We start from the raw sequence: 26,984 nt of genomic DNA on the forward strand, positions 1-26,984 counted from the left end.
CCTGAATGCAACATCCGCCCTTCTCTAATCACATGGCCGGGAACCTACTTCCGCTACGGCTCCCGGACGGGGCCAGTCCGGGCCGTTCTCGCGTCCGTCCCGGCCCGCCGCGGCCGCTCCGCCGCTCCTTTGCCCGGGCGCCTCCGTGCGCTCGGCCAACGGCCTGTGCGAGCGCTCGCCCGAGTGCCCCGGAGCCGGCGGGCGGCGGCCCTCTCCCCGGGGACTCTCCAGCGAGCCTAGGGTGAGTGCTGTCGTCTCCCCAAGCAGGGCTGCGGGCCTAGCGCCGGGGCAGGGACACTCGCTTCCAGGGCCGGGCGGAGTAGGGCCCTGCCCTGCAGATACCTGGGGCTAGCCTCTTCACCCTTTCCTCGCTCGGCATTCTGTTCTGTGGAACAGAAAATCGAATTTTACTGACAAAACCAGACACCTATTAGTTCGCGGTTAGGAGACGGAGGACGCCCGTGAGCTTGGATGTGGGCTTTTTTCGGGCATCTTTTCCACGGGCCCACGCACATCACGGTATGACCTTGAGCCCGTCCCGTTTAGAAGTAAATAAACTGTTTTGTGTAAAATCCGTGTACTTAGAGGAAGGCCTTTGAGAGGCCCCCGGGCTGGCCAAAGCATCCTTGCTCACTGGTGGCTATGCAGGCTAGTTCTTTGCCGCCCCAACCCCGGCCCCGCGGACCTGGGTTCTGATTCTCCAAAGCCCCCGACCTCCGTTTGCAAAAAACGTGTTAATTGCAAAACCAAAAACTGAACCAGCGTCCCAGTCCAACTAGCTCAGGAGCAGGGCACGTTCTCAGGGAAGAGCAGCGCTCTCTGAATTGTTGGCGCTTCCTAATTGCAGAAGAATAAAGCTTGTGCCCAATAGTGCTATGCCTGCCTCCCTCAGGGAGACGGTGAATGAGAATGCCTTTTTTCCCTGGTGAGAAACACTCCTTTCTCCCTCAGTCCCGTTGGCTACTAATGAGATTCCCCAAAGAAAAACCTTTAAGGGAAGTAGGACGACTTAGCCCTATTTAGTATTCTGAACATGCAATTAGAATGTTTGCGGGGGGTATCTTTTGGTTTGGAGGACTTGTGAATGAAAACAACTCTTCAGTGGTGTTTCTTTATACGCTTTTTACTGAACTGCTACTGTCCACCAAGAGGAACTCAGGGTTGGCGCCCTTCCTGTCTGATAGGGCTGCCACATTTTAGGTTTACAGGGTTTTTTTGTTGTTGTTGTTTTTTTTTTTTTTTTTTTTTTGTCACTCTCTGTGAATTTTTTGTTGTTAATAAATATGGGGTTGGAGTTCTTATTAATTTTTTTGGTTCTTTATAAGTTCTAGATATGAATCCCCTGTCAAATGTCTACCCAACAAAGATTCTGTAGACCCTCTCCACTCATATTTTCTTCAGAAACGTCTTATTTAATACAGTGCCGTTTACCAGTTCTTGCTGTCATTTCCTGAGCCCTTGGAGTCCTTTGCTGGAAGTCCTTGCCTATGGCTATTGTACTCTGAGGGTTTTGCCTGTTTTCCTGTAGCAAATGCAGACTTTCATCAGTTCTTATGCTAAGACTTTTGATCCCCTTTGACTAAATTTTTGAAATAATTTGGTTGTTTTGTTGTTTTTTTTTTGTTTTTGTTTGTTTTTTGTTTTTTATATACAAAACTGCATACAGCAGTTTTCTGGTTCTAAGGAAATGATTAAATATTTTCTTAAAAATAGATTTGTTTTTAAAACGTAAAGCCAAGGGATCGGGGATTTAGCTCAGTGGCAGAGGGCTTGTGCAAGGCCCTGGGTTCAGTCCTCAGCTCTAGGGGAAAAAAAAGTACAGCCAAGTTAAAGAAGAAATTAAGTGTAATGTGTGGGCCCCCATGAAGTTTGAAAACGTTCATGTTGTTTGGGAATGACCTAAAAAGTGGGCCTGTGTGTTAGACAGGTGTCCAGTGGAGATTGATATGCGTGACAAAACCTGTGGGATCAAAACTTTACTCCCCAAAGTAAGTTTATTTGTTACCAAAGAATATTACGCCAAATACTGTAGTTTAATGTGGAAGAGAAATAAGGAGGTCCTCATCTGTTTTATTGAAACATAAAATCTAAAAACTGTTGTGGTAGTATTAAGTCTTAATATAGTTATTCCTCCTGTTGTAATCCCAATCACAAAATTATTTTTGTTCCTAGTTCATAACTGTAATTTTGCTACTGTTATACATCGTAATGTCAATATCTGCAGGCCACCCCTGTGAAAGAGGGAAAACCAGTGCTTTAATGGTTACTAGTCACAGAGCCCTGTCTATGACACTGAAACTTGTAATAAGGTTGCAGTTCTTTGTTTATTCTTTTGTTTCTTTGTGTAAACTTGTATATCTTTATGGCTTTTATTTGAAGAGTTTCCAGCCAAGTCTCTTAATAATCACATTATCTAGTTTCTCAGTCGCTGTTCTTCTCCCTCAGGGACAAAAGTGGCTCTCAATCTAGCACATGCGCATCGGAGCAATTTAAGGATTTAATATGAAGCCCAGAAGCAGATAGTGCCAAATAGCAAGCCTGTTTCGCATTTGTAAGTAAAATTTTCTCTTTGGCTCTGTTTTCTTAGTCTTTAAGCCATCTGTATGTCATTTCCTTAAAATGCAGACATTTAGGGAGGGGAGAAGCTAGTTGGCAGTCATAATCCCACTAGGCTTATTATATTGGAGAATCTCCAAGGACTTTACTCTAAGGCCTGGGGTATGTAAGACAATGAAAATGTATTACCTTAACCCTAGCTTACAAAATGACCTCTGTGATGAAAACATTTATATTGCCTGTAGTGTTGTATTGCTCTCAACTTATACTTTGCTGGAAATTTAGTGTAATTTGCCTTTCTTTTCAGGGAACTATCACTTATACACCAAATTTTTAGGTAACCTCAAATATATTTACTTTTACCCTTCTATTTTCTTCATTATTTTTTAGATCCTATTGGAGTATGGTTTGAGGAGTTTTCTGGTAGCCATCCTTCTCCCAGTCTAGACTTCACATTTGTTTATGTAATGACAGAACTTTCATTTACCATAATTGCAAAGTCATGAAATAGGCACTATGCTTAAAACCATCTTTCTGACTTGTAGTGACTATAGAGTGACAGTTGGAACGTTTGAAATGTGGTCTCTCAAATCAAGCCATTTTAAGTAAATAATTACTTTTATTCATAGTTCTCTTATAAAATGAATTGTTGAAATACTGATTTTTATTCTTTCTTTTTTACAGCTGGAAAAGCAGTGTCCGTGTTGTTATGTACACCTCCAAAAACAGTTCAGATCTGTAGGGGAATTGTTGTGTAAAGTAAACAACTGCAGGGTAGCAGCACTTAATAGCTATTGTAGACGTGTGTTTGCTCTATTAAAATGAGTAAGAAAACGGGCAGTGACACGGCAATAGGAAGGTCAGTGAAATTCTTTTCAGTTGAGCTGGTATTAATAGGTTTGACAGACAGGAGCTTAAAAGCTGCTTGCCATAAGCTAACCATGCTCTTTTATGCTTTTCTTAGCATTTTTTATTTGGGGGCAACATTCTTTCGACCACATCTCCCTGGAATCATGGATCCCTCTCCAATTTAGAAGGTTACTCAATGCATTTGTACTATTTTTCCCTCAGATATTTGATACTTCTTAAAACTATTGTATAAATATGATCTTAAATATAGGTTAAGAACATGGACATTTAACCCCTTAAAATGAATGCATACATTAAGGGCTCACTGATGCAATCTATGTATTTGGCCTTCATTGGATCTCACTCATCACATTTGTGTACAGTAAGAAGTTTTTATTTGCCTTATGTGATTTGAGGAGACTACACTTCTTTTGATAAATTGAGCATTAGCCTTATTTACCTTTGGAGTCTGATTTCCTTTGCGGGAAGGCTTTAGTTCACGCACGATGGCAACTGCATTGCTGTAAAGTCCAGGCAACATTCTTCTACTTAATTGGGATTTCTTTTTTCTTTGCAGTTTAGAGATTGAAGCAGAGCTTTGTGCATGTTAGGCAAGCAGCCTGCCTCTGAACTATGCTCTGGGCCTTTTCATGGGGAATTGTTAATTTTATTTCAGGCATTTTTGAATTATAAGGAGCATGTATGTCTGCTTGCACACAGAGAATGTTTATGTGTGCGCGTTTGTACTGTGATTGTATAATACTTTACAAATTTGCACTAATCGATGTCATCGGGGTTTGTTTTCAGATGCTAAGTCAGAAGCTTTATATTGAGGAAATTGTGTTCTTTGATCCTTTATTTTCTTTACTTACAAGTGAGAGGTTTTCTTTTGCTCTTTCTGCTATAAGGTATTGTCTTCTGACATCGCTGCATTGAGGGGATTGACATTCTAACGCTCAGCTATTCTGATCTAAAAATTTTTCTTCTGTAGGGTGAGTGGGGCAGCGTTTCCTTCTCCCACTGCTGCTGAGATGGCAGAGATTAGTCGAATTCAATACGAAATGGAATACACTGAAGGTATTAGTCAGCGAATGAGGGTCCCGGAAAAATTAAAAGTAGCACCACCAAGTGGTGACCTGGAACAAGGGTTTCAAGAAGGAGTTCCAAATGCCAGTGTGATAATGCAAGTCCCAGAGAGGATCGTTGTTACAGGTACCTCACACTTGATTGAAAGTGTCCCAGTAAATCTTTGTTATTTATTTTTATAAACATTTTAGATTTTTCAAAGTATTATTGAAAAGAGGTATTTGTACAAGTTTTACAAATGTGTGTAACCCCTATAATCTACTACAGAACATTGTTGTCACCTCAAAAAGCTCACTGTTGCCCATTCTCCATCATTCTCAGGCCTTTGCTCTCAGCAGCTGTGTTCTCCTTTCTGTACCTAGACAATAGATTTGTCTTTCTTAGACTCTCCTATAAATGGAGTCCTACAGTATATTCTGGTTTGCCTTGCTTTTTTTTTTTTTTTGCTAAGAGTAATTTTTTCTTTCTACTTTTTTCCTCACCTTTGAAGCTAGGGTCTGGGCATTCTGGAAAAGTTCTGAGCCACCCAGCTCTATTAACAATGCTCCCAGTATTTTTCATTCAAGAGGCGGAGCTTGAGTTCTTCACTCTGCCCTTGAATTTACCCTGAAGAACCTTCAGGTTTTGTACCTGTCATCTTTCTGAACTGTTTAGTTACAGGCCTGCCCCACCAAACCCACTTTTCACTTTTTGTATTGGACAGACTTAGTGCACCCAAGTGGTACTCAGGGTCCTCCTGCCTTAACTCCTGAGTGCTAGAATTGCAGGCTTATGCTTACTTTTTTGGCTAGTGTAGAATTTAAGATTCTTCCACATTTTGCAAGTATTATCTGTTCATTCCAGTTAACTGCTTTAAAATATCCCAAATGTTTATCCTAAATAATGTGTGGGTCCATTTTCATGGGTTTATTCATTGACATAACGGACATTTTTGTTGTTTTCTTTCTTAGATTCATAGAGCATTAAATATTCATGTTCATACTTTGAGGAGGATAGAGACCTTCATGTCTCTAGAAGTGAAATGGCTATATTATGTTATATTTAACTTTTTAAATGTTGACAAATTATTTTACAACTGGTGTGCTACATTTCTTTTCTGTCAGTGATATTTTAGAGAATTTTTGTTGCTTTATATCTACTTCCCTGGTGATTGATAATTTTGAACATATGTGTATGTGGTTTTGAGTTATTTATGTATTAGTTATTTTTATGTTACTGTGATAGAATACCATGACCAAGGCAACTCATAGAAGAAAGGGTTTATTTAGGCTTATGGTTCCAGAGGGATAAAAAGTCCATCACTGTCATTTTGGGGAGGCATGACATGGACAGGCATGGTGGCTGGAGCAGCAAGCTAAGACCTCACATCTTGAACTGCTAGTGTAGTAGGGTGTATGTTTTTCCTCCCAGACCCAAGCTTCCAGAACAATGACTCATAAGACTTGTATATATTTATAAATATATGCCGTAGAGGTAGCTACTTCTGTGACTAGCTCATAACTTAAAATAACCCATTTATACTAATCTACATTCTGCCACGTGGCTGGTTACCTCTGCTCAGGTACCATGCATCTGCCCTCCTCACATCCTCCTGGGTAAATCTCCCACACCCAGCTCTATCCCAGAATCCTTTCTGCCTGCTGGATGTCCCACCTTCTATTCTACCCTTTCCTATAGGCCATAGTTCGTTTGGTTTTTGTTTGTTTGTTTGTTTTTTTAATTGACAGGTGTTACATCCATACAATATATAAGATATTCTTGCTACAATAATCCCAAAGCTGAGAGAGAGAGAAAACACTGGGAATGGAATAAGGCTTTTTATCTCATTTTATCTTAAAGCCTCCCTCCACAGTACTTTGTCACCAAGACCCCCATATCCAAAATGTCCCCCAAAAAGCAATCAGCTGTAGAACAAGTGTTCAAATGACCAAGAGTACAGGGGATGCTTGTCATTCAAACCAACACATTTTAAAGCATCTATTCAAATGTTTTGCCAATTCGAAATTTTCAGTGTGAGAGTTCTTTATATACTTGAAGACAGGTTGCTTGTGTATGTTTGTTTCGGTCACACACATGATAATTTCTGCACCATGGTGTTAAATATTCATGAACTATCAAATGAAGACTATGAACATTTTTTTTCTCTTTTTCCCCCTCCTTTCCTAGGAAATAATGAAGATGTTTCATTTTCAAGACCAGCAGATCTTGACCTTATCCAGTCCACTCCCTTTAAACCTCTAGCACTGAAAACACCACCACGTGTGCTCACGCTGAGCGAGAGACCACTAGATTTCCTGGACTTAGAAAGGCCGCTTCCAACTCCTCAAAATGAAGAAGTACGTAGAATTACCACTGCTTACGTGTGAAAGAATATAGGCTAAAGTTAGAGTTAAGCAATGAAGCATACCTTAGCCTTAGACAATGGAAGTTTTCCATATGGCGATATTGGTATTAGTTGATTTCACAGTTCCCCAAATGAGATGTTAATGGGTTTGTATGTTCATTTGCTTGTTTGTTTTCCTAATTTAACAGTTGTGGTGGGAAAGTAAAAATCTAGAGCAAGTATTGCTACCATTTGTGTAGACTTAAAGGAAGAATAGCTCTAACACACCTACAATGATGCAGTCAGAGTCTCAAGTTTGTTTTTGTTCTCTGTAGTGCTAGAGATTAAACCAGCCCTTAAACATGCTAGGGGAATGCCTGACCACTGTGTTCCTGGGAAAGGAAGTTCTGTACTAAGAAATAATGTGTCACCTGGCAAACAAAGCTAGGAAAACCCTCTGACACTACCATTCTTGCTGCTTGATGAAAGTTCTCCACTCGTTTGATAACATTGATGTCGCTCATTAAAGTTGGTGGTAAAATGGACTTACAGGGTATTAAAAGTGTAATTAAAGCCTTGCCAATGCTGTTGATTCAAGACCAGTATTGAAGTTTCTATTCTTGAAGACAATATGCAGATGTATGTTTTAAAACTGTCTACTTTCATTTGCATGTAGTCCTTTCCAAAGAGGGCTAAGCATACATGTAAACCATGTTAGTATGATTCTTAGTACTGGGTCTTGCTGCTATTTTAGGTTTAGCTTCTGCTCAGATAATTGGGGTGCTATGTTCATAGGTGCCAGAATGCATATCCTGCATATTGCTTATTGAAAAGCACTATATTTGAGTATTAATTGTGGCCAAAAATTGTCAAGGTACTTTTTTTTTTTTTTTCACAACCAATTTTTGAGATTCTATGTGTGAAACACTATAGGAAAAATTAAATAGTACTACCTTGCCCTCTGGACGTTTTCCAGCTCCACTCTCGGAAGAACAGTGGGAGGAGGTGAGGAGAAGACATTAATACACAGAGGAAGAAGTCAGCAGACTCTTTCAGTACATGTCCTGGATAATTTTATCTTGAATAGACACAGGCTAGAGTCACAAGAGGAGGGAACCCCAACTGAGAAAATGCCTTCATAAGCTCTGTAAGATTGGGCCATGGGGCAAGCCCATTGTGGTTGGTGTTATCCCTGGGCTGGTAGTCCTGGGTTCTTTAAGAGAGCAGGCTGAGCAAACCAGTAAGCAGCACCCCTACATGGCCTCAGCATCAGCTCCTGCCTCCAGGTTCCTGCCTTGCCTCAGTTCCTGTCCTGACTTCCTTTAATAATGAACTGTGATGTGGCAGCATAAGCTGAACAAACCCTTTCCTCCCCACGTTGATTTTGGTCATGGTGTTTCATTACAGCCACAGTAACCCTAAGACATTATGCCTAATGTTTACCAATATTTGAAAGGCATCTCTAGACAGAAACATTGCTTGTTAGTTCTCCCTGTATTAAAAAAGGGCTGTGCAGTAAGCCATGTGAGCAGAGCTGGGGCTTCAGAGTGCCAGAGTCGTGGCACTTCTCAAGGTTCTTAGAGTAGACCTGGCTATGTGACTAGGGAGGCAGAGGCTTTGACACTGATGTTGCCTCTCAAAATGGAACTTCCCTAAGCAGCTAGGGCCAGTGTGAGCTCTTTCAGAGGGTATGAAAAGAAGTCTGTGAAGAAGGGTTAGAAATTATGTCTTTGTATTTTGATGCCTGCAAGAGTGTTCAAGCTAGAGATTTGGAACCTACCATCATATCCAAGTAGCAGTATGCTTTGAAAGATTAGCTCAAAAAACTACCAAAGGCTCTTGGAAAAAGTTCACTGAAGTACAAATAGGAAACAGACCCTAAAGGACAGGTTATAATAGCTTTTGCTCAAATTAGCAATTCCCACTTAAGAGAAATGCCATCCATTTGTAAAGTAAACCAGAAGAGGACTGAACCCCAAATGTAGCTAGAAGTGTTAGGTGATCTAGAAGAAACAAAGTCAGTTGGTGTATGTAAACCATGACCCAATTTTGGAAGACAAGAAAAAAATGTATGCCTTCAGAAAGGGAACTTTTGTTGTTCAATGGACTGTTCAGTAAGCTGTCAAGCGTCATCCTCAGGTGCTAAATCTTACATCGGTCTTGCTCAGATGTGCATCCAGAGAGCTCAAGTATCAAGAGAAATCAAGAGAAATTATATCCAGCTAAACCAGCTTATCAGAAATTACACAGAGAAAGCAGTGGCCCTGGGGGCTGAAGATAATACATAATGCTAGGAATGTTAGTCTGAAAGTTAATGTAGCAGTCATTCAAGGCAGCAGGTGGTTATCAGTGCCATATGGTGGCCCAATAGAATTGATAAAAGCCACTCTGAGAATGAGAAGCAGAAGATCATAGCTGACCTGAAGTCTATAACAAGCCGCTCTAATATACCGCTGAGCTTCCTGATGATGAAGACTCCCAGGTACTCAGGAAATATTCCGATATGCCCTACAATGGCAAAAAGAAAAGAAAAAGAAAATTTATGGATGCGAATCTCATCACAGTCCAGTAGCAATTTCTTTTACTCTCTTTTTCCTTGGCCATGGAGGAAAGTTTATGAGCATTTTAATCATGGGATCAGTGGCTGGGGCGATGGCGCCTCAGTAAAGAGCTTGCTCTGTGCACACAAGGGCCTGGTTTGGAGCCACGGGGCCCATGTGGAAAGCTGGGTACACTAGCACATACCTGTGTAGTCCCAGCCCTTGAGGAGATGAAGGCAAAAGGACCCTGTTGTCTTGCTAGCCAGCTAAACCAGGTGAATCAGTGAGTTCTGGGTTCAGTGAGAGACCCCATCAAAACATAAGGTAGAGAGTGCTTGAAGAAGAAGCCTGACATTCACCTCCAGTGTGCACACTGTGTGCACATACACACATACACCCACAGAGAGAGAGAGAGAGAGAGAGAGAGAGAGAGAGAGAGAGAGGAAAAAGAAATCAAGAACAAGTCTTTCCAAGTAAAAAACAAGTAAAGAACAAGTAAAGCACAGGCTTTACTTCTGGGTTTGCTTTTCTTAGCTCCTTGTAGTTTTGTGAATAGCCTTGGGTAAAGTCTTTTATGTTTTTTATGCTAAATAGCTTCCAAGCTAAGAATATTTTGTTTTCTTCTCTGTTTGTGCCTTAACAGATCCGAGCAGTTGGCAGGCTAAAAAGAGAGCGTTCTATGAGTGAAAATGCTGTTCGCCAGAATGGACAGTTGGTCAGAAATGATTCTATGTGAGTAGAGCCATAGCATTGTATCTTTATAGGCTTTTTTTTTTTTTTTTTTTTTTGTCCGTTACGTACCTTTTTCTAAATAATTTTCATAGTTTTTAAAATTGTTTCACATTGGTGGATATCACTTTATACTTGAACTTTTTTTATAGTCGTAAAATCTGGTGATTTTGTTTGTTGTGAGAATTTCTCAGTCCTATTTTTCTCTTGTGTCTGGTACTTAGGTAAAGTAAGAATTCTCTACCATTCACTTTCTGGCCAGTTTTTGTGAACTCATCCCTTTGTGATGTCAAACATGTTAGCTTCCCTGGAAACTCAGAAAACTTCAGGAGATGATATATCTCCTTTGAGAGCTTACTAAAAACTAGAGCACAGTACAGTTACCATTCTTAGAGTATACCATACTAAGTTCAGACCTGGCTCTAGAGTACAGAGGTACAGCATGGGTTCTTATGGGGACAGGAGACTAATAGTCAGAGTTGAAAAAAAAACTATTTTTGTCTTTGCTTTGAAAGAAGCCTAATGAACAAACTCATTGGCATCTGTCTATCAGTGAAGTTATATCTCAAATGTAAGTTTTTGCTTGCTTTATTGAAATTCCATTCTCTTTTATGTTGGGTGCAAGGGAAAACTATGAGTGCTTTGATTGATTGGAAAGTCTCTCATGGCAGTTGCAGTTATCCTGAAGATTGCATAGGAAGAAATTGGGTTAACTGAATGTATGTCTCTTACATGAAAGATTGTCTGAAAGGCTCTACCATTTATTAGCATGATTTTTAAAAAATGATTGAATATGTTTTTCTAAGTTATCTGGTTAGCAGATATGAACAGACCCGTGAAACTAATTTTTCTAAAATTGTTTCCAGATACAAAAATAGTAAAAAGACTCCACAATGTAGTCTTATGGCTAATGTCTGTAAAACCAGCTCTACGTGTAATGTGTAGTTTGTAAGGCAGCAGAGTCTTCTAGTAGGCTTCCTGCTATTTAGTTACGACCTGCTTTTAAGGTCCTTAATTGACCTTTTATATCATTAAAATTAAAACATGATTACTTCAGTATTGTTATCACCTTTTCACAAAGTATATAGTATTGATGAATGAATTTAGATGAAGGAAAAAAATCTTCAGTTCTTAGCACAAAATATTAAGAGCAAACTAATACTTTATTTTCTTTTTTTTTATATTGCTGTCATGGTGATATTTAATAAAAAGATCTTGATATTAATAAAAGCTTGCCCATTCTCCTACCATTGTTAATTTTATAATTTATAATATAATTTCTATTTAAAGCTTTCTGATTTTTAGATTGATTATGGTCCATTATGCATGAACCTTTGTTTGCCTCCACTCTAGTTTATTCTGTAGCTCGAGAAGTGCAGATGGGCAGAGACATGGGCCTTTGTGTTTTTAATTACTTTAAAGAGGCAATGAGGTTGATTGTTGTCATCTGTTGGCACAAACATGAACTATGACAGTAGCATCATGTAGCGTTTTCTTTGTTATAAAAGCTGAATATGTAAAAGAGCATAATTATTATTTAAGGTGGCACAGATCAGATTCTGCCCCAAGAAATAAAATTTCAAGGTTCCAGGCATCGATTTCTACACCGGAGTACACGTAAGATTTTATCTGCTCTACTTTTCCCACATAGGGGTTGATAAGTTTGCAGGCTTGTGTTAGTACTAATCCGTTTGTCCTGGAACTGACACGTAATCTCCTAACGCTGCTCTAGTACTTCTCCATCAAGATCTCTCAACTGTCACTGTATACCTTATAAAGTGAGCCTAGGAGAGCAATTAGGGACATGTTACATGGTTTGCAATATAGGTGAAAGGAAAATGAACTAATTTCCGCACAGAAAGACCAAACCCTTTTCCATTTTCTGTTTTTTGCTTGGGTTGGCCTCTGAGTTCTCTGCAGATTACCCTTAGCAAAGCTCAGCAAATCTCACTCATGTTTTTACATTCAAAAGCTTTCCTTTTTTTTATTTTAATCCAGGAAAAAATGGAGTCTTAAGTGTGGTTTGTCATTAAAATTGTTTTTGTTTTGTTTCCCTGTAGAAAATTATGTTTGAAGCAATCTTCTGAAATCATTAAACCCTGGCTTTATTTAAGTATGACTGCCTGCTTCTGCGAGTAGAACATTTTGGTAGGAAGTGTAAAAATTTGAGCAGCACATGCAAGGCTCTAGATTCCGTACTCAGCCTGCACAAAACATGAATGTGCAAATGAACAGTGAGTGCCGTCTCCAAACAGCAGACAAACCACACTGATAACCAGTGACTCTTCTCATGCTCTGATGGTTACTGTGCTTCTAGCACTTACTAAATTGCCTCAGTCGTAGGACAGCAAATTATAGTTCTCTCTGTTTAGGGTCTCAGAGAGGCCATGTGTGGCGCCCACACATTCCAGCAGAGGAAGGTAGAGCTGTGCGAATTCAAGGCCAGCCTTGTATCCAGAGCTAGTTTCAGGAGAGCCAGGATTGTATGCTGAGACATTTTCCCAGGGGAAAAAATACATAAATGTCCCAGAGAAATGAACAGAGTTTGTGTTTCAATAAAAATGTTTTGGGTAGGTTTTTTTTGTTTGTTTGTTTGTTTTTTCCTGCTTTTTTTCAGAGGCTAGTTCTTCAGCAGAGGCATTCATTAACCTCACAGTTTGAGAAACATCATTCCTATGAAAGCCTGTGTAGAGAGTTCTCCTATTTGAACTTTTCTCCTGATGGGTTGTGCTGAGTCACTGGTTTTCATTTAGGTCTGACATTGACTAGCCATTGTTACTTAACCCGTCTATGTAAGAGTCTGTGAGCATGAGGTAGAGCTGTTACTAATGACATAACATGGTAAGCATGAATGCATCTTGAGAAGTCGTTAAGCTTTTACTTAAAAAACTAAACTTGAGATTTTTCTGTTTTATAACATTAGTAGAAGCAGTTTATTATCAAAATGCATTCTATTAAATTATGTATAAGACTGTATTTGTGTTTAAATGCCTGATCTCAGTGCCTTGAATTATGTTTTTATTTTCTACAATAGTTGATTCAATAGAAACAAAAAAGTAACTAAGTCTTGCTTAATTACTTGGTTAGTGATTGGACAAAGGTGAAAACCCAACTCCAAAATCACTCTTTCCCTCCACAGTTGATTGCAATAGATTATGTTAAAACTGTTAGAGTGTTGACATATTTTTCTTTGTTGTTTTTTAATGAAATTTATTGCTTAAAATGTATACAGGAGTACCTGAGGTTGCTAAATTATTTTCCTAATTTAGATAAAAATTACTAAGTTATTGTTTCTAATTAAGATAATTTTGTTGCCTTATAGTAAAATTAATCAGCTTAAATGTAACCCTTCCTGTCCTGTTTTTGCTATGTCTAGAGAACAGCTATGTAAATGAAAAGTTAAGTTTTTTACCAGTCTTTTAAGCATTAATGTTTTCTTTGATCAGATATCTTTAATAGTATTGATATACTTGATGTCATGGTCTGGGGAGTGTAGCTCAGTAGAGAACGGACTTGCTTGGCATGTACAAGCCCTGGGGTATTATCCCTGGAACTGGGGGAAATTTTTTTAAGGTATTTTGTTTTGCAGGACTTAATTTCATCCTTTACTGTTCTACATAAACATTTCTCTTAAGGGCTAAATATCAAAATAAGTCTTGTTTATGGTGTGGTTTATTACTGAATCAGCATTTCATATACTCAGAGTCTTAGATATGTAGATTTCTTTATATTCAATTTATTGATTTTCCTGATGTTCATTAAAATTAATCATTAGGGATATAATGTGCACCTGTAGATTATTATAGAATCTAACCTTTTATTCATTCTGTCTTGAGAATTGGTTGCCATTAATCTGAAGTCAGTTTATGTATTTATGCTTGACTGTTCTGTAAGACAGCCACTTCATTTTCTGTGTATGTACTTTGAGGTTTTTCTTCTTTGTTTCTTGCTTTGTCTTTTCTTCCCTCCTATTCCTTCTTTCCTTACACCTGATCACTTCAGTCAAACTAAGTACTCTACAGTGAACTATATCCTCAGCCTGCTTTTCAAATTTAAATAGTAAATAACTATTTTTTTTATATTTTAATGAACAGAAATCCAATAGACTTTATTCTAAATTTGGAATCCATCCATTGACATTGTTGCTTTGATTTAAAGTACTAAAAATGAAAAATGTGCTTATTCTAAAAATTGTTTACTTATTAATATGATGTATAAAAATGTTCATGTGAACCCTAAAATCAGAGAAACAGTGCAGATTTCAAACTTGCTTAACAGTTCCGCCAGCTTTGCTGTCAGCTTTATTAAGAACTGTATTTTTCCCAAACTGTAACCCATTTTTAATGGTATGCATTGGATTTTCTTCCTCCCCTATTGTAGCATCAGTCTGTCTTTCCATCTTCGTCAACCTGTCTGTTTCTCTGTTTCAGCCCCAAGGGGGAAAGGTGACTCTTGGCTAAGGGTTTCTCCCCTGTGAGCCTCCACCTCATCCCCCCATTCCACATCCCCAAGATGCCAGCAAATAGTGACACAGAATTACGTTTACAATGCTGTCCCTGGTGACACATCATTAACATGAGCTGCGCCTGGCCTCTGGCACACCAGCGCGTCAGGTCTGCACTCTGTGTGAAGAACGTTTAAACGCAGCCTCCACACATAGGCTGCGCCCCAGCCGCTCTGAGAGTTTGCTTTGTTTGCTTTTCTTGTTTTCTTTTTATCTCCCTGCTATTTTCCGGTATTTATTGTGGGGTTTGCCAAGTCCTATGGATTAGATTATACACTGACTTTTTAATATATATGTAGGTATGTATATATAAGATTATACATTGACTTATATGTGGATATTTGTGTGTGTGCATACACACTCATGTGTATACACACTCATTCTTCTGGAATGAAGATTTCTAGTCTCTAAATTGATATCTAAAACCTTTAGTTTGTCTTGACATCATTTGGCTAAGTTTTAGAATTTTTGTATGTGACAAGATTTGACTTAGATTTTTCTCTTCCAGGTAGTCTTTGGAAAGTACCGTTTTTATATTTATTGTACCATTCTCTTTAGATCATGAAGTTACTCAAAGTTATTCATAAACTCAGAGATTTTGTTTCATTTTTTGAAACTGAAGATGTTAGGTGACAGTAACTATTTTTTCAAAAAAATGTCCTACTTTTTAATTTTAGTTTTCAGACTAGTACATGTTAAAGGAGGAAGAGTACATAAAAGATTTTCCATGTATGCAACTGTTCATGAGTCTGCTTTTTTTTTTTTTTAATGTCACACAAAAAAACAAAAAATTGAGATTAGCCTTTGTGGTTCATACCTTTAATTCCCAGGGGCTGGTAGGTCTCTGTGAGTGTGAGGCCAGCCTGGGCCACATAGTTTCTGGCCAGCCAGGGTTACCTAATGAGACCCTGTCTCAGAAAAGAAAAGAAAATTAAGAACAAGATTCGTCTCATATGCTTTGTACCTGGAAACTACTAAACCCTCACGGTAGTCATGGTCTTCTCTCTGTAAAAAGAACAAGCCTCAAGTCCACGTGTTAGTCAAATGCCTCATGCTTCAATATTAAACAGCTCTCTGAAGATGTCAACACAAATATTAAGAATTTAGGTCAGAACTATACAAATAGCTTTATCTAAATGTGATCAGTGCACTAAAAGAAATTGTGAATCTCAGCTATTGGCATGAGGGAATAATTTGATTTTTGTCACTGAGAAATCAAGAATAGTCATTCATCTGCCATTGTGCTAACTTAAGTGTCTTTGTCTTCCTTCCTGGGAAGTTTTTATTTTAGAAATTCAGCTAATTAAAGTAAACAATCAAAATGCAAGTACAGCTTTCTGAGGTTTTCACTCATCATTTAATTATTTCCCGCTATAAACTCGGCTCACGTCGTTGTCTTTGTGAAGTATTTGAAGTGGTGTCTTTATGGAATCTTGTTGGATTCATGCGTTTAGATGTTGATATTTACATAACAATTCTGTGTCCCGCTCTCTGTCATCCATAAGTCATGTGCAGCGTTGATTTTTAGGCCTTGGCTTTACTGAATTGCGTATATGTGTGTCACTGAAGAAACAATGCCTCCTTTCTCCATGCCAAGCCCTGAGCACACTCATCACTGGATTGGTTCCTTCCAGGTGTTCCTTCTGCTTAGACTGATACCTATAATTTCAAACCTGCAAGTGTTGCATCACAGCTGCTTTTTTTTTTCCACAGCTGCTTTTTAAAAGCAATTCAGAATGTTTTTTAAAAACTTCTTCTGTTGGACTGTTCTCTTGGATAGATTGAGGGTGGGAAATGTGGGCAAAAAAAAAAAAAACAGATTAAAAACTGCTCTGGTGAAGTTTTATGAAAATCTGACGTGAGTGTTTTTCTCTTCATTTGCTGTGCTTATGTGAACAGTGTGACACCATCGCCACCGCAGGCTCGGGTCTGTCCTCCCCATATGCTACCGGAAGATGGAGCTAATCTTTCCTCTGCCCGTGGCATTTTGTCGCTTATCCAGTCTTCTACTCGTAGGGCTTACCAGCAGATCTTGGATGTGCTGGATGAAAACCGCAGGTGATTGGTTGGCAGTGGCCTTGCCACTTCGTTGCGTATGTTTTGGCTTCTTATTTAGTGGACTGTGGTGTTGTCTTTTTTGTTTGCTCCTTTTAGTCTCTAAGTTGCAATGGTTTGAAATGGCTTGCTTGCTTGCTTTTAATTTGAAATTATTGTCCAAAATTCACATTTCGCAAGATTCCATTAGCTTCCTCAGTTGTGGAAGATCCTTGGTTCTGTACGTAGGAAATGTAACAACTGTTTTCAAAGGCCTTCCTGACCTGTTGAAGTGCTTGGCTCCACTTGGAAATACTGTCAAGGGACTGTTGGACTGAGTGTGGCATCTGGGATACGAGTTGTCGTCAGTCTTTTGATTTAATTACCTATACTAGTGATAGGAGTGAAGTAATAAAGCAGGAAGGAGAGGTTGCAGTAGCTCCCCATGGACTTTTCTGTTAGCTGCGGATTCTAAACCCATACTAGAAATTCTATTTCTAAGTGCTATTACCATTTTTAGATGATGCTGATATTTTTTCAGTATATTCATAGATAATACCTCACTTTTGAGCATCTCCCAGTAATATTGTTAGATTTTTACTTCAGCTTGTTTAAACAAGTAATTTTTTCCAATCATTTAAAATACTTTTGCTTTTTGCTTCATTACCTTACCTTGTCTTTTAAAAAGATTGAAGTCTGGGAGTTTTGTTGGCATCCTGTGGGAAAGTCAGATAAGCTTCACTCCATCTCTAAACATTGGTCTGGTGCTTTGAACGTCAGTGTTTGAAATTTTGTTTTCATTTTATTATACTGTTAATGTTTGCATTTTTGAAGGAATCCCAATAAATTAAGCCTTAATTTCTTAAATTGGTGTCTCTTGCTTGCTCAGAACAACTTTGTTCTTGCTGCACCTTTAGTCCTCGCAGACCCAGCTCTTCACTTGCGCCACGAGTGTCTGGACTACTCATGTTGTTGAATTCACGGCCTTCTCTGTAGCTGTAGGTTAACGCAATGGTGTGCATTTGGGCCATAGACCGTCACACTGTATTGAGAAAAGGAGCCATATCTATGTAAATACAGATATACATTTATGGTTATGGTTTGTTTCTTTTTCTCCATGTGCTTAGAGGCCCTTTTTTGCTCTCTGAAGCTTCATGGATGCTGGCTGTTTGGAAGCGATAAACAGCAACAGGTTTCAGATGAAACGGTGTAGATTAGGGAATCTCAGATTCTTTCTTAATTCCTTCACTAAACAGCTAGCTGTGTGCTAGCCCTAAGCATATCAATGTGTCTCTTCTCTGGCCTCCTTTTCCTCATCTGTTAAGATGAGAAGGGATTGTACTTGGCTGATTAGACTCTTTTGTGACAAGTCTCTGCCCGTCACTATTGTTTAAACTATGGGGCTGATGCTTCAGGTCGTCCCTGGTATAGTTGGAGAGCTTGGAGGTAATGAACAGAAGACGCTGACCTCAGGAGCTAAAATCGGTAAAGGCTGTTTTCACCTTTCTCTTTCAAACATTTTTTTCCACCAGATATCTTCTTTAACTTTTTTGTTACGATAGCTCCTTTGGAGACATCGTATTCATGGGTCAGAATTTGTCATGTCAGATACTATTGTAGTGAAAACATCCTTTGTAGGTGTCCTCACTAGAAGACAGAGTTACAGTCCATTGTTCCAATCCCACCTCCTGACAGCACATCCATAGCTCAATACAGTGATAAGGAACTTGGAGAAGTATGATTTTTTTTTTTTCCTCTATGGCAGGAAAAAATTTACCTAAAGCTCAAGCATTCAAAATCTGAAATCTTACCAGTGTAAAATTTGTATGCTTTTACTATGAAAACCTATTTGGGACACTAAGTGAATTTTTTTTTTTACATTATAATATTTTAATGATGTCCTATTTATCATATCAACCCAAACAAATATTCTGAAATTGAAGAAAGCTGTGTGTGGTGGCTCACACCTTAATCCCAAACTGGGGCATCTGAGGCAGGAGAATTGCCCTGAGCTCAGGGCCAACCTGGGGTGTAGAGTAGAGCTTTGAATCAAAAAGCAAAAAAGACCAGGGTATGGTGGCACATGCCTTTAATCCCAGCAGCACTCGGGACAAAGAGGCACAAAAGTCTGAGAGTCCCAGGCCACCAGGGCTACATTGTTTCTAGATATTTCATGACTTAGCACCTCAGATTTGGAGAGTCAGTTTCTCCTCAGTCTTGCCAGTGCTTCATTACAAAAGGATTTTGATTTTTGCTTTTGTCTTTTAATTGTACAAAGTTTAATCAGAATTTTAAATGCCAAACCAGTTTTTGTTTTTAAAAAACTGGAAAATGTTTGAAGAGTTTGGGCTGATTTTTCAAAGAAATTGGAATGTGAAATTTGGATAATGTTCTTGCATGATTATAAAATAATATACTTGCTTGTACAGTTTTCAGCTTTTTTATGTTCCTTGCTATTCATCTTTTTTCTTTTCTGTTTTATTGCTCTTGGCTATCATGCTAATGCAGTATCTTTGCACTTGGGGACTGCACATTAAATGTAGTGAATTTAAACTGGAACTACTTGTCAAAAAAGCAAGAGCTTTCCGTTTGTTTTTTCCTGTAAAGTGGTGGAGATTCCTAGTTTCTCAGCATAAGAGCTACATCAAGTGGCACTGTACCTATCCTGGATTTTCTGCTTCTCTGGGAACTTGGGTGTAGGTAATCTAAACAGAGGCAAGCATGAGAGCCAAGTGAATTTCTTTGTTTTGTCACAGAGTTCATGCACACAAGTTAGTGCTGTAGGTTTAGGAACCTGCCCATACATCAGGAAGGAGGAGGACCAGGTGTTCTTTGCTCTGTTGGCAGCCGTAAAGCTGTTGAGATTTGTCCTTTGCTGGGCAGAAATTGCCCATCTCGTCTATTTGTTAGAGCTGCGCATCTCATTCACAGTGTAAAATACTAACGTCTTCTGGAGAAACTTAGTCTCTTATATGTAAATCATTATTTAAGTATTAATATATGAGTTGTGCATAAGCTTTATCGGAGGGCTCGATTATTTTTAGATTTTGGGGTTTTTGAATGACTGGAATAGAAACCAGTGTATGAATGATTTATATGTAACTGGAAGATTACAGTTCATACAGTATTTGTTATAACTTTTCTTTTTAAAAATGTTTAGTTTTGGTCCTCCAGCCTGTTTAATTACAATAATTTTGTAGAAAAGAAATGCGTTCTCTTAATTTAGCCCATTTTACTTACTCAAAAATGTCAGTATACAAATCACTACAAAAATTTGGTAGCCTTAGATTTCCTTCCCTTTTGCCACTCTAATTACAAAATACATTATTGAACTATTTCTTTAACATTAAATCATTCTTATGGTAGAAACTGGTGCTTGAATGAAGTTTCTAATTTTGCCAAATACATGTCTAATTTACTTTTATATTATATGTATCAATTGCCAGTGTGAGAAGACAAAATGAGATACGTTGTGAAAGGTAACTGTATTGTTTTCTCGCTCTGCATTTGTAAACGGGAAATCTCTGTGGTGGAATATGCTCAGTATGGCAGATCAGTTTGGCCATATTAACACACATGTTTTTAAAGGCTTTAGGAAGCACACAAGAGTGGCTTCATTTCAGTAGCCATTCTCACATTTTTATAATTTAAATTACTACAGGACATTGCTTTCCTTATTGCACAAACTAGAAGTTAGTAAGACTTCAAAATAAATGTACGATTCATCAGGATTCTATAGCAAGCAAAACGAGCCAAGCCGGTCTCTCCTCCCTCTTACTCCCTTGTATTCTGAGCTCCAAGAGTATCTATCCTTTAGTCACTTGAGGGCATGTAGAAACTCAACGTTAAATTCTTCCTGTGTAAACTGGGTTGTTTTTGTTTTGTTTTTTAAGTCATTTAGAGGGCTAGCATTGCAGATCAGCTGAACTGTTTGATTAGCATTGATGAGGGCCCAGCTCTGATCCGGAACACCACAGGAAGTCGGGTGTGGTGGCAGGAGGATCTGAAGTTCTGAAGTCGTCCTCAGCACCACAGAACTTGGGGCCAAATTTTGCTAAATGCAACCTTGTGTCAAAAGAAAGAAGGAAAAAATTTAAAGCAGGGAAGAAAATATTAGTTTATATTCTACATCTGTAACAACGTTAGAAAAAGGCTAGAAATGTGCTTCTAAACCCTATCATGATTGTCATACTTAAATTGAGGCAAACCTGATTAGTTACTTAGAAAATATCCCATATTTCTGACTAATAAACATTATTATTTTAAAGGCAGTTAACTGGTGGAGATTTAGAATCTGTTTCTTAATTGTAGCAAATTTAGCTGGAAAGGCTCACAACTTAACCAGGTTGAACTAACTGTCCTCTCCCACCAGCGCTTGTGTTGAAACTAAATGACCAGCCCCACAAAGTTTTCCGTGCACGCTGATCCTTAGGCAGCAGCCCTGGCTGTCGCTGGTGCTTGTCTCAAGCTCAGAGCCGCTCACACACTGATGGCACTTGGGTATTCTCCCTACGCTTTCTCGACTGTCTTGACCCTGCTCAGTGTGTGAATGAGAACAGCCGCATTAAGACAGAACGCTTATCTGACCCATCAGAATTAATGAAGCAAGAGGGAAGGAATTGTGGGCAGAGGGTATTTCTCTCAATTTCTAGTTTATATTTACGAGCAGCCATGATCATGCAGGCGCTACTAACAGGTCCTTGATAGGGTTTTGCTTTTTTCAGTTGGAAAAGAGAAATTACACTTTTTAAACAGCACTAGAGGATTTGTTGGTGCTATTTTGTCATATTTTTGTCTTTTTTGATTACGAAGGGTTAAATTATGAAATCATTTAAAATGGGGAGGACACATGAAATAAGGATTTTCAAAGCATTTGAGGAATATTATATTGTACTGAAGCATACAATATAATCCTATCTGACATTTATTTGTCTTTTTTTTTTTTTTTTTTTGCTTTATTTTCGTACTTCTCTGTTTCCTGATTCTGTCTTGTGTCTTCTGCAAAAACCTGCCCTAGACCTGTGTTGCGTGGTGGGTCAGCTGCCGCCACTTCTAATCCTCATCATGACAACGTCAGGTAACTTGGAGACTTTGTGATTACCAACGGACACAGATTTGATGGAGCTTGTATTGTGCAGGACACCGCAATGCATGCCGCAGCCATGACTGTTCACGCTTACACCGCTGAGGCCTCTGCAGCTTTCTCTCAGGGGAAATTCTGTGTTTTGCTAAGAACAGGATGAGAATATTATATAATTAATTATATATTATGAAGCTGTTCTTGGCTATGGTGGTACAGGCCTTTAATCCCATCACTCAAGAGGCAGAGGCAGGTGGATCTGTGTAATTTTGAGGCCAGCCTAATCCTACATAGTGAGTTCTAGGCCAGCCAGAGCTGGATAGAGTGACCCTGTCTCAGTATCCCTCCTCCCAAAATTATGGCATGATATGAAAAGAATATACAGTATACTCTGTAGCAGTATTTTAGTAACTTTATAGGGGATCATGCTAAAGCAGAGAAAAGATTTAATCATAAATTTTGCTTTATATACACTAACTTTTATCATCTGTTGATTTGAGCCTTTGTCTCCTGTATTTGCCCCTTTTATACCATCAGATATGCTTAGCCCAAGTCATATGCAAAGACAAGGAATGGCAGGTACAAGTGTGCTCTTGGGGGCGGGCCAAAACCATCAGGTAGTTCCCCTATCTTCTGCACAGACAAATTGCTAATCAGATGCTGTCATTCTAATTTTCCAAGCCAGTTTTAAGTAGAATTGTGTTAACTGTTACAGTAGGTTTAAAACTGGCAGCATTGTTTCTCTTCTTTAGAAGAGGCGGACACCTTCCAAGCAAGAGAAAAGAGAACCATTCATTTCTTGTTAATCTCATCCATGCTGCATTGGTGGTCCCTAACCACTGTGCTTACTCATTTCTTTTGCACTTAATTTAGTCCACACTAGTTTCCCCTGGTAGCTTTTTATTAGTTTTTAATCTCTTTAACTTTCTGTGAAGGAGTTTTCAGTGAGTGGTATAACAGCATTTGTTAGAGTTTTTAGTTCTGAAAGATATAGTTTTAGATTAAAATTACTTAATACTTTTTTGTTTTAAATTAACAGTGAAATCTTGGTATGTACTTATGTTTTTTACAAATGCAGATTATCTTAGATTTCTAAAACTCTGGTAGATTCAGTATGTAAATGGTAATTTTTTTTCATTTAGACTTTATTTTTTTTTTGAGGCTAGTTCTCTTTGTGTGTGTGTTGGTATGTATGAGCATCCCTGTTCCTTTACCTTTGTGTATGGTGGAGTGCGGTTGCATGTGTCAGTGCAAATACATATACACAGAGAGCTAAAGATCAACCCTGGAGTCATTCCTCAAGTATTAGCCACCTTGGTTTTTGAGACAGACAAAGGCTCTCACTTTGCTTGGAACTTGCTGATTGGACTAAGTCGGCTTGTCAGCAAGCCACAGGGATCCTGCCTCTGCCTCCCCAGCACTGAGATTACAAGAATGCTCCACCATGCCCAGCTTTTCTGTTTTTAACAGGGGTTCTAGGGATCAAACTTCGGTTCTCAGCTTTGGACAGTAAGCGTTGTCTGGCTGAGTGTCACCCCAGCCTTCCGTTTACTGTTGAGGCAGTTGCTGGTGTTCTTGGACGACTCCTCCCTTCAGTTATTCACCTCATGGTGTGGCCTTGGGGTAGTAGAAAATTTTATTATTTTGAGGATAAGACATAGGGAAAAATATCTTTGATCCATATTTTTTCCCACTAATCATTTAGTAACTTGGGAGGCAGGCTATATTATTATGGTTCTAAGAACAGACCCAGGGACATACAGAGGCAAGCAAATGTTCTTCTATTGAGTCACACCCCTAATTCCAATAGTTCTATCTTAGTATTTATAAGAGTAATTTGCTCAGTTTACAAACATTTTCAACATTTACTTATGAACTAAGTTTATTTCTCTTTATCAAGTTTATTTATTTTGAGTATTTTAGGACACATTGTTTGTAAGAGAAAAGGTGTGGTTAGTGTAAACCATTTGACCTAGACATAATAGAAACTGCAAGTCAGAGATTACTGTGGATTATCTACAATGGATACATGCCATCTATTATTTAAATTCTTCTTGGCATGCTTTATTAAAGTGTTTTGGAGTTGTTTTAACAACTAAAACAATAGAGATTTGTGAGTAGACACATAAGCATGCCTGAAGGAATATATAATTCTCCTTCATATTCCTTTATATGAGGCTATATAGTTTTTCTGATGGAGAGTTGCTGGGAATGTGAGAGTAATGATCCATGTTCCAGCTCTGTGTAGCTTACATAAGAGTAACTTTTAATTTTACGTGTATTCCACTCATGTAGAAAGGTTATGTCATTTCATGAAATAACTATATAAATATAAAGTAGATATACATGTGAATAAATTGCACTGTGTATAAAATATAATTCATTAAAAGTCTTCATTAAAATGATTTTTAAAATGTAGAAACCTGGTGCTAGAGAGTTAGACACGTTAAGAGTGCTTGCTGCTCTTCCGGAGTTCTCGGGTTCAGCTCCCAGCACCATGTGGGCAGCTTAGTCACCACCAGTAACTCCAGCTCTAGGGGATCCAGTGCCCTCTCTGGCCTCCTCATGTACACACGTGGAGTACTCTCAGATACACACACACCACGTTTCAGATTCTTTTCTTACAAATGTAGAAACCTAGACACATGGAAGAAATGGCATTTCGATGTACTTATTTTTTTAATTTTTATTTTAAAATTTTAGGCCTATAGGCAGGCTTGATGGCACATGCTTGTAATCCTAACACTTGGGAAGAAGGTGAGGCAGGAGGATCAGGAGTAGATGGCCATCCCCTGCCATATAGCAAGTTTGAGACCAGTCATCTGAGACTCCATCTCTAAAATGCCACTGTATCACCAAGTTGAGTGCATTCTGACAAAAAGTAGTCCAATGTTCCTTCTCTTCATCATCCTGGTGGTTTTCCAGCATCATTACTTTATATGCAGCTCCTTGTTGGTTTATTATTGAGACACAAGTTCTATAACTGAGTGTCGTAGCAAGAGATTTAGAAGATTATATGTTCATGTTTGTGGGAGAATGTAATAGTAACTGCGAGTCAGAAGTAAATTAAAATAGCAAAGAAAGGCAGGCGGAAGTGAAAGAGTAATACGTGATCAGTGTTCTGTTTGTAGTTTACATTGCATTCTCTGCCATTGAGTATGTCTGCAAAATGACTGGTTCATATGATTCCTGTCTGTCATTGTGTCCTAAAGTAGCAGCTCTAGGGTCCTTTCAGACAGGGACCCTTTCTATAACATTGCTGTGTTTTCTGGCTTGGAAAAAAGAATCTAGTCAGTGTTTTTCCTCCTTTTTGCCAGCATCCCAGAGGGTCACCCTGAGCTGCTTTAACTTACTTGAATCCGTTCAGATGGAGACTGCTTACCCCGTTGTTAGGCAGGAGTGGCGTGCAGCACAGTGCTTGACTTGGCAAGTGCTCTTAGCTTTTAACTTGCGTCTCAATGTCCTATCTGCTAGGCATGGCGTGCCAAGCATAGATGCAGCCATTGAAGGAGCATCGGACGACGTGACTGTGGTTGACGCAGCTTCCTTAAGACGCCAGGTAATTGCTGCCCCAAGTAAAATGTAATTTAAAGCTATCTTTATGAAATATTTCAGAGGAATAGCTTGCATAATTTTATTTTTTTACCCTATGGATCCCATGAATTCAGATTATCTAGTAAACTGTAATTGACTTTCAGATTTATTAAAGATTTGTTAAATCACCATTCAGATCTTTTTTATCAACATAAAACATTGCTACCAAAATGATTAATCTGGCTAGCATCAAAGAATCTTGATGTATTTACAAACCAGTCTAGTCCTGTATTGTGTTTTGCTTTTGATACATGGACAGTCATTTGGGGGACAATTTTTACTATATGTAATTTCTTCTTTTTGGAAAACACCGCTTTGAATTTTTGCACTGCCTCTCCATACATAATTCATCACCCTACCATAGGCCCAGTGTGTAGAGTTCATGTGCTTATTTTTAACATGCTTTCCCGCTGTTAAGGCATATTTGGTGTTCTCGTTATGTCTGCCAAATATATAATGAAGGTCTGAGTGGCATATCAGAGGGCTCACTATAGTAGGTAATTTGGGGCTGTCTGGGTCTTAGAGTGGACTGAGAACACAGTTACCCAAGTCCAAGGCTGCACAACTGGTGCTCATGTAGGAGGCACAAAGAGGAGAAGGCATCCTGTGCTCCTTCTGTGATAGCGCCACCTGTCACACTAATGGAACAAGTGTCCTTACACGCTCCCTCACTCAGAGTTACAGAATGGAAGTGAATAAGCATGTTTAAATCGGTTTTACCTGTTATGGATAGTGTTTTGTTTTCTATTTTTAGTTTTGTTTGTTGCGGTACAAATGGAGCTTCCAGTGTAATAATTTCTTTGACAAATTAATATATTTTTAAAAACCTGATTGCTGCATGCATTAGTACTATTTTGTATTTTATGTTTGTCCTTCATTTAGATAATCAAATTAAATAGACGTCTACAACTTCTGGAAGAGGAGAATAAAGAACGTGCTAAAAGAGAAATGGTCATGTATTCAATTACGGTAGCATTCTGGCTGCTTAATAGCTGGCTGTGGTTTCGACGCTAGAGGTAACCTCAGCATTCACATATATTGTCTCAACACCTGGAAATATAAAGGATTTGCAAACTTCACTGTTTCTGTCTTTGCATTGTATGCCGTTTTTCTAGTCCAAGCCCTGAAAATGTATTTCTTCCAGAAAGCAGGCGAGGACCTGTGTCTATAAAGGCCTGTTGGTTGCTGGTCTGCATTCAGCCCTTTCTGCAGTGGCACCTACTCACTTTCCTTCTGCATGTTTTGTAAATAGGCTCTAGGTTTGTTGTTTTTAAAGAAAATTAGTTTTTGGCCTCATCAGTCTGTAAGCTAATTCTCTAAACAGAAATGACAGTCATAAAGCGTGAGATTAGAAAACTATCTGTAAAAGTGTTTCGTCCTGTTTCTCAGATGATTAAACAGTTTCTTTGATAGATGTTTTTTGTATCTGCATCTCAACATTAATGCTTTTGAAGTCATAGTCTGGTGCAGGACTGAAGAAAAATCAAACCACCTAACTGTTCTTGATCACCTGTACAGATGGAGTTTAAACCTCCCAACAATTGAGCAGTTTATCTGTGTGCAATATGTTGTTCTGACTTTCCTCTTAGTTTTCTATAAAGTATGTTTTTACCAAGTCCATGTGTGAATGATTTAAAAACCTAAAAAATAAGGTATAAATGTAGTGTACTTAATAAACTGTCAACCAAA

General features: G+C 38.6%; 1 protein-coding gene across 11 annotated transcripts; it reads left to right on the forward strand.

The window, feature by feature from the left end:
• Positions 1 to 54: 54 nt before the first annotated feature.
• Positions 55 to 26,984, forward strand: Mff (mitochondrial fission factor). 11 transcript variants are annotated; one of them, XM_060368715.1, is made up of 13 exons: positions 55 to 241; positions 2,446 to 2,551; positions 3,241 to 3,415; positions 3,521 to 3,593; positions 4,397 to 4,617; positions 6,658 to 6,827; positions 9,998 to 10,086; positions 11,626 to 11,700; positions 16,487 to 16,645; positions 20,068 to 20,100; positions 21,639 to 21,698; positions 25,176 to 25,260; positions 26,178 to 26,984. In XM_060368715.1, the coding sequence occupies exons 5-13, from the start codon at positions 4,437 to 4,439 to the stop codon at positions 26,307 to 26,309; spliced, it is 984 nt and encodes a 327-aa protein (XP_060224698.1). In that variant the 5' UTR covers positions 55 to 241; positions 2,446 to 2,551; positions 3,241 to 3,415; positions 3,521 to 3,593; positions 4,397 to 4,436; the 3' UTR covers positions 26,310 to 26,984. The 11 variants fall into 11 exon arrangements, with proteins under 11 accessions (XP_060224698.1, XP_060224694.1, XP_060224695.1 ...); XM_060368711.1 differs by lacking the exon at positions 3,521 to 3,593; XM_060368712.1 differs by lacking the exons at positions 3,521 to 3,593; positions 20,068 to 20,100 and having other exon boundaries at positions 56 to 241.

This window comes from Meriones unguiculatus, chromosome 15 (assembly GCF_030254825.1).
Source record: "Meriones unguiculatus strain TT.TT164.6M chromosome 15, Bangor_MerUng_6.1, whole genome shotgun sequence".
In the NCBI taxonomy this organism is placed as follows: domain Eukaryota; kingdom Metazoa; phylum Chordata; class Mammalia; order Rodentia; family Muridae; genus Meriones; species Meriones unguiculatus.

Coding starts and splice junctions, on each gene's coding strand:
- Mff (XM_060368711.1), top strand. CDS start 3,378: ATGAGTAAGAAAACGGGCAGTGACACGGCAATAGGAAG. Junction 11,701..16,486: donor ATTTCTACACCGGAGTACAC/GTAAGATTTTAT, acceptor TTATGTGAACAG/TGTGACACCATCGCCACCGC. Junction 16,646..20,067: donor GTGCTGGATGAAAACCGCAG/GTGATTGGTTGG, acceptor ATCAATTGCCAG/TGTGAGAAGACAAAATGAGA.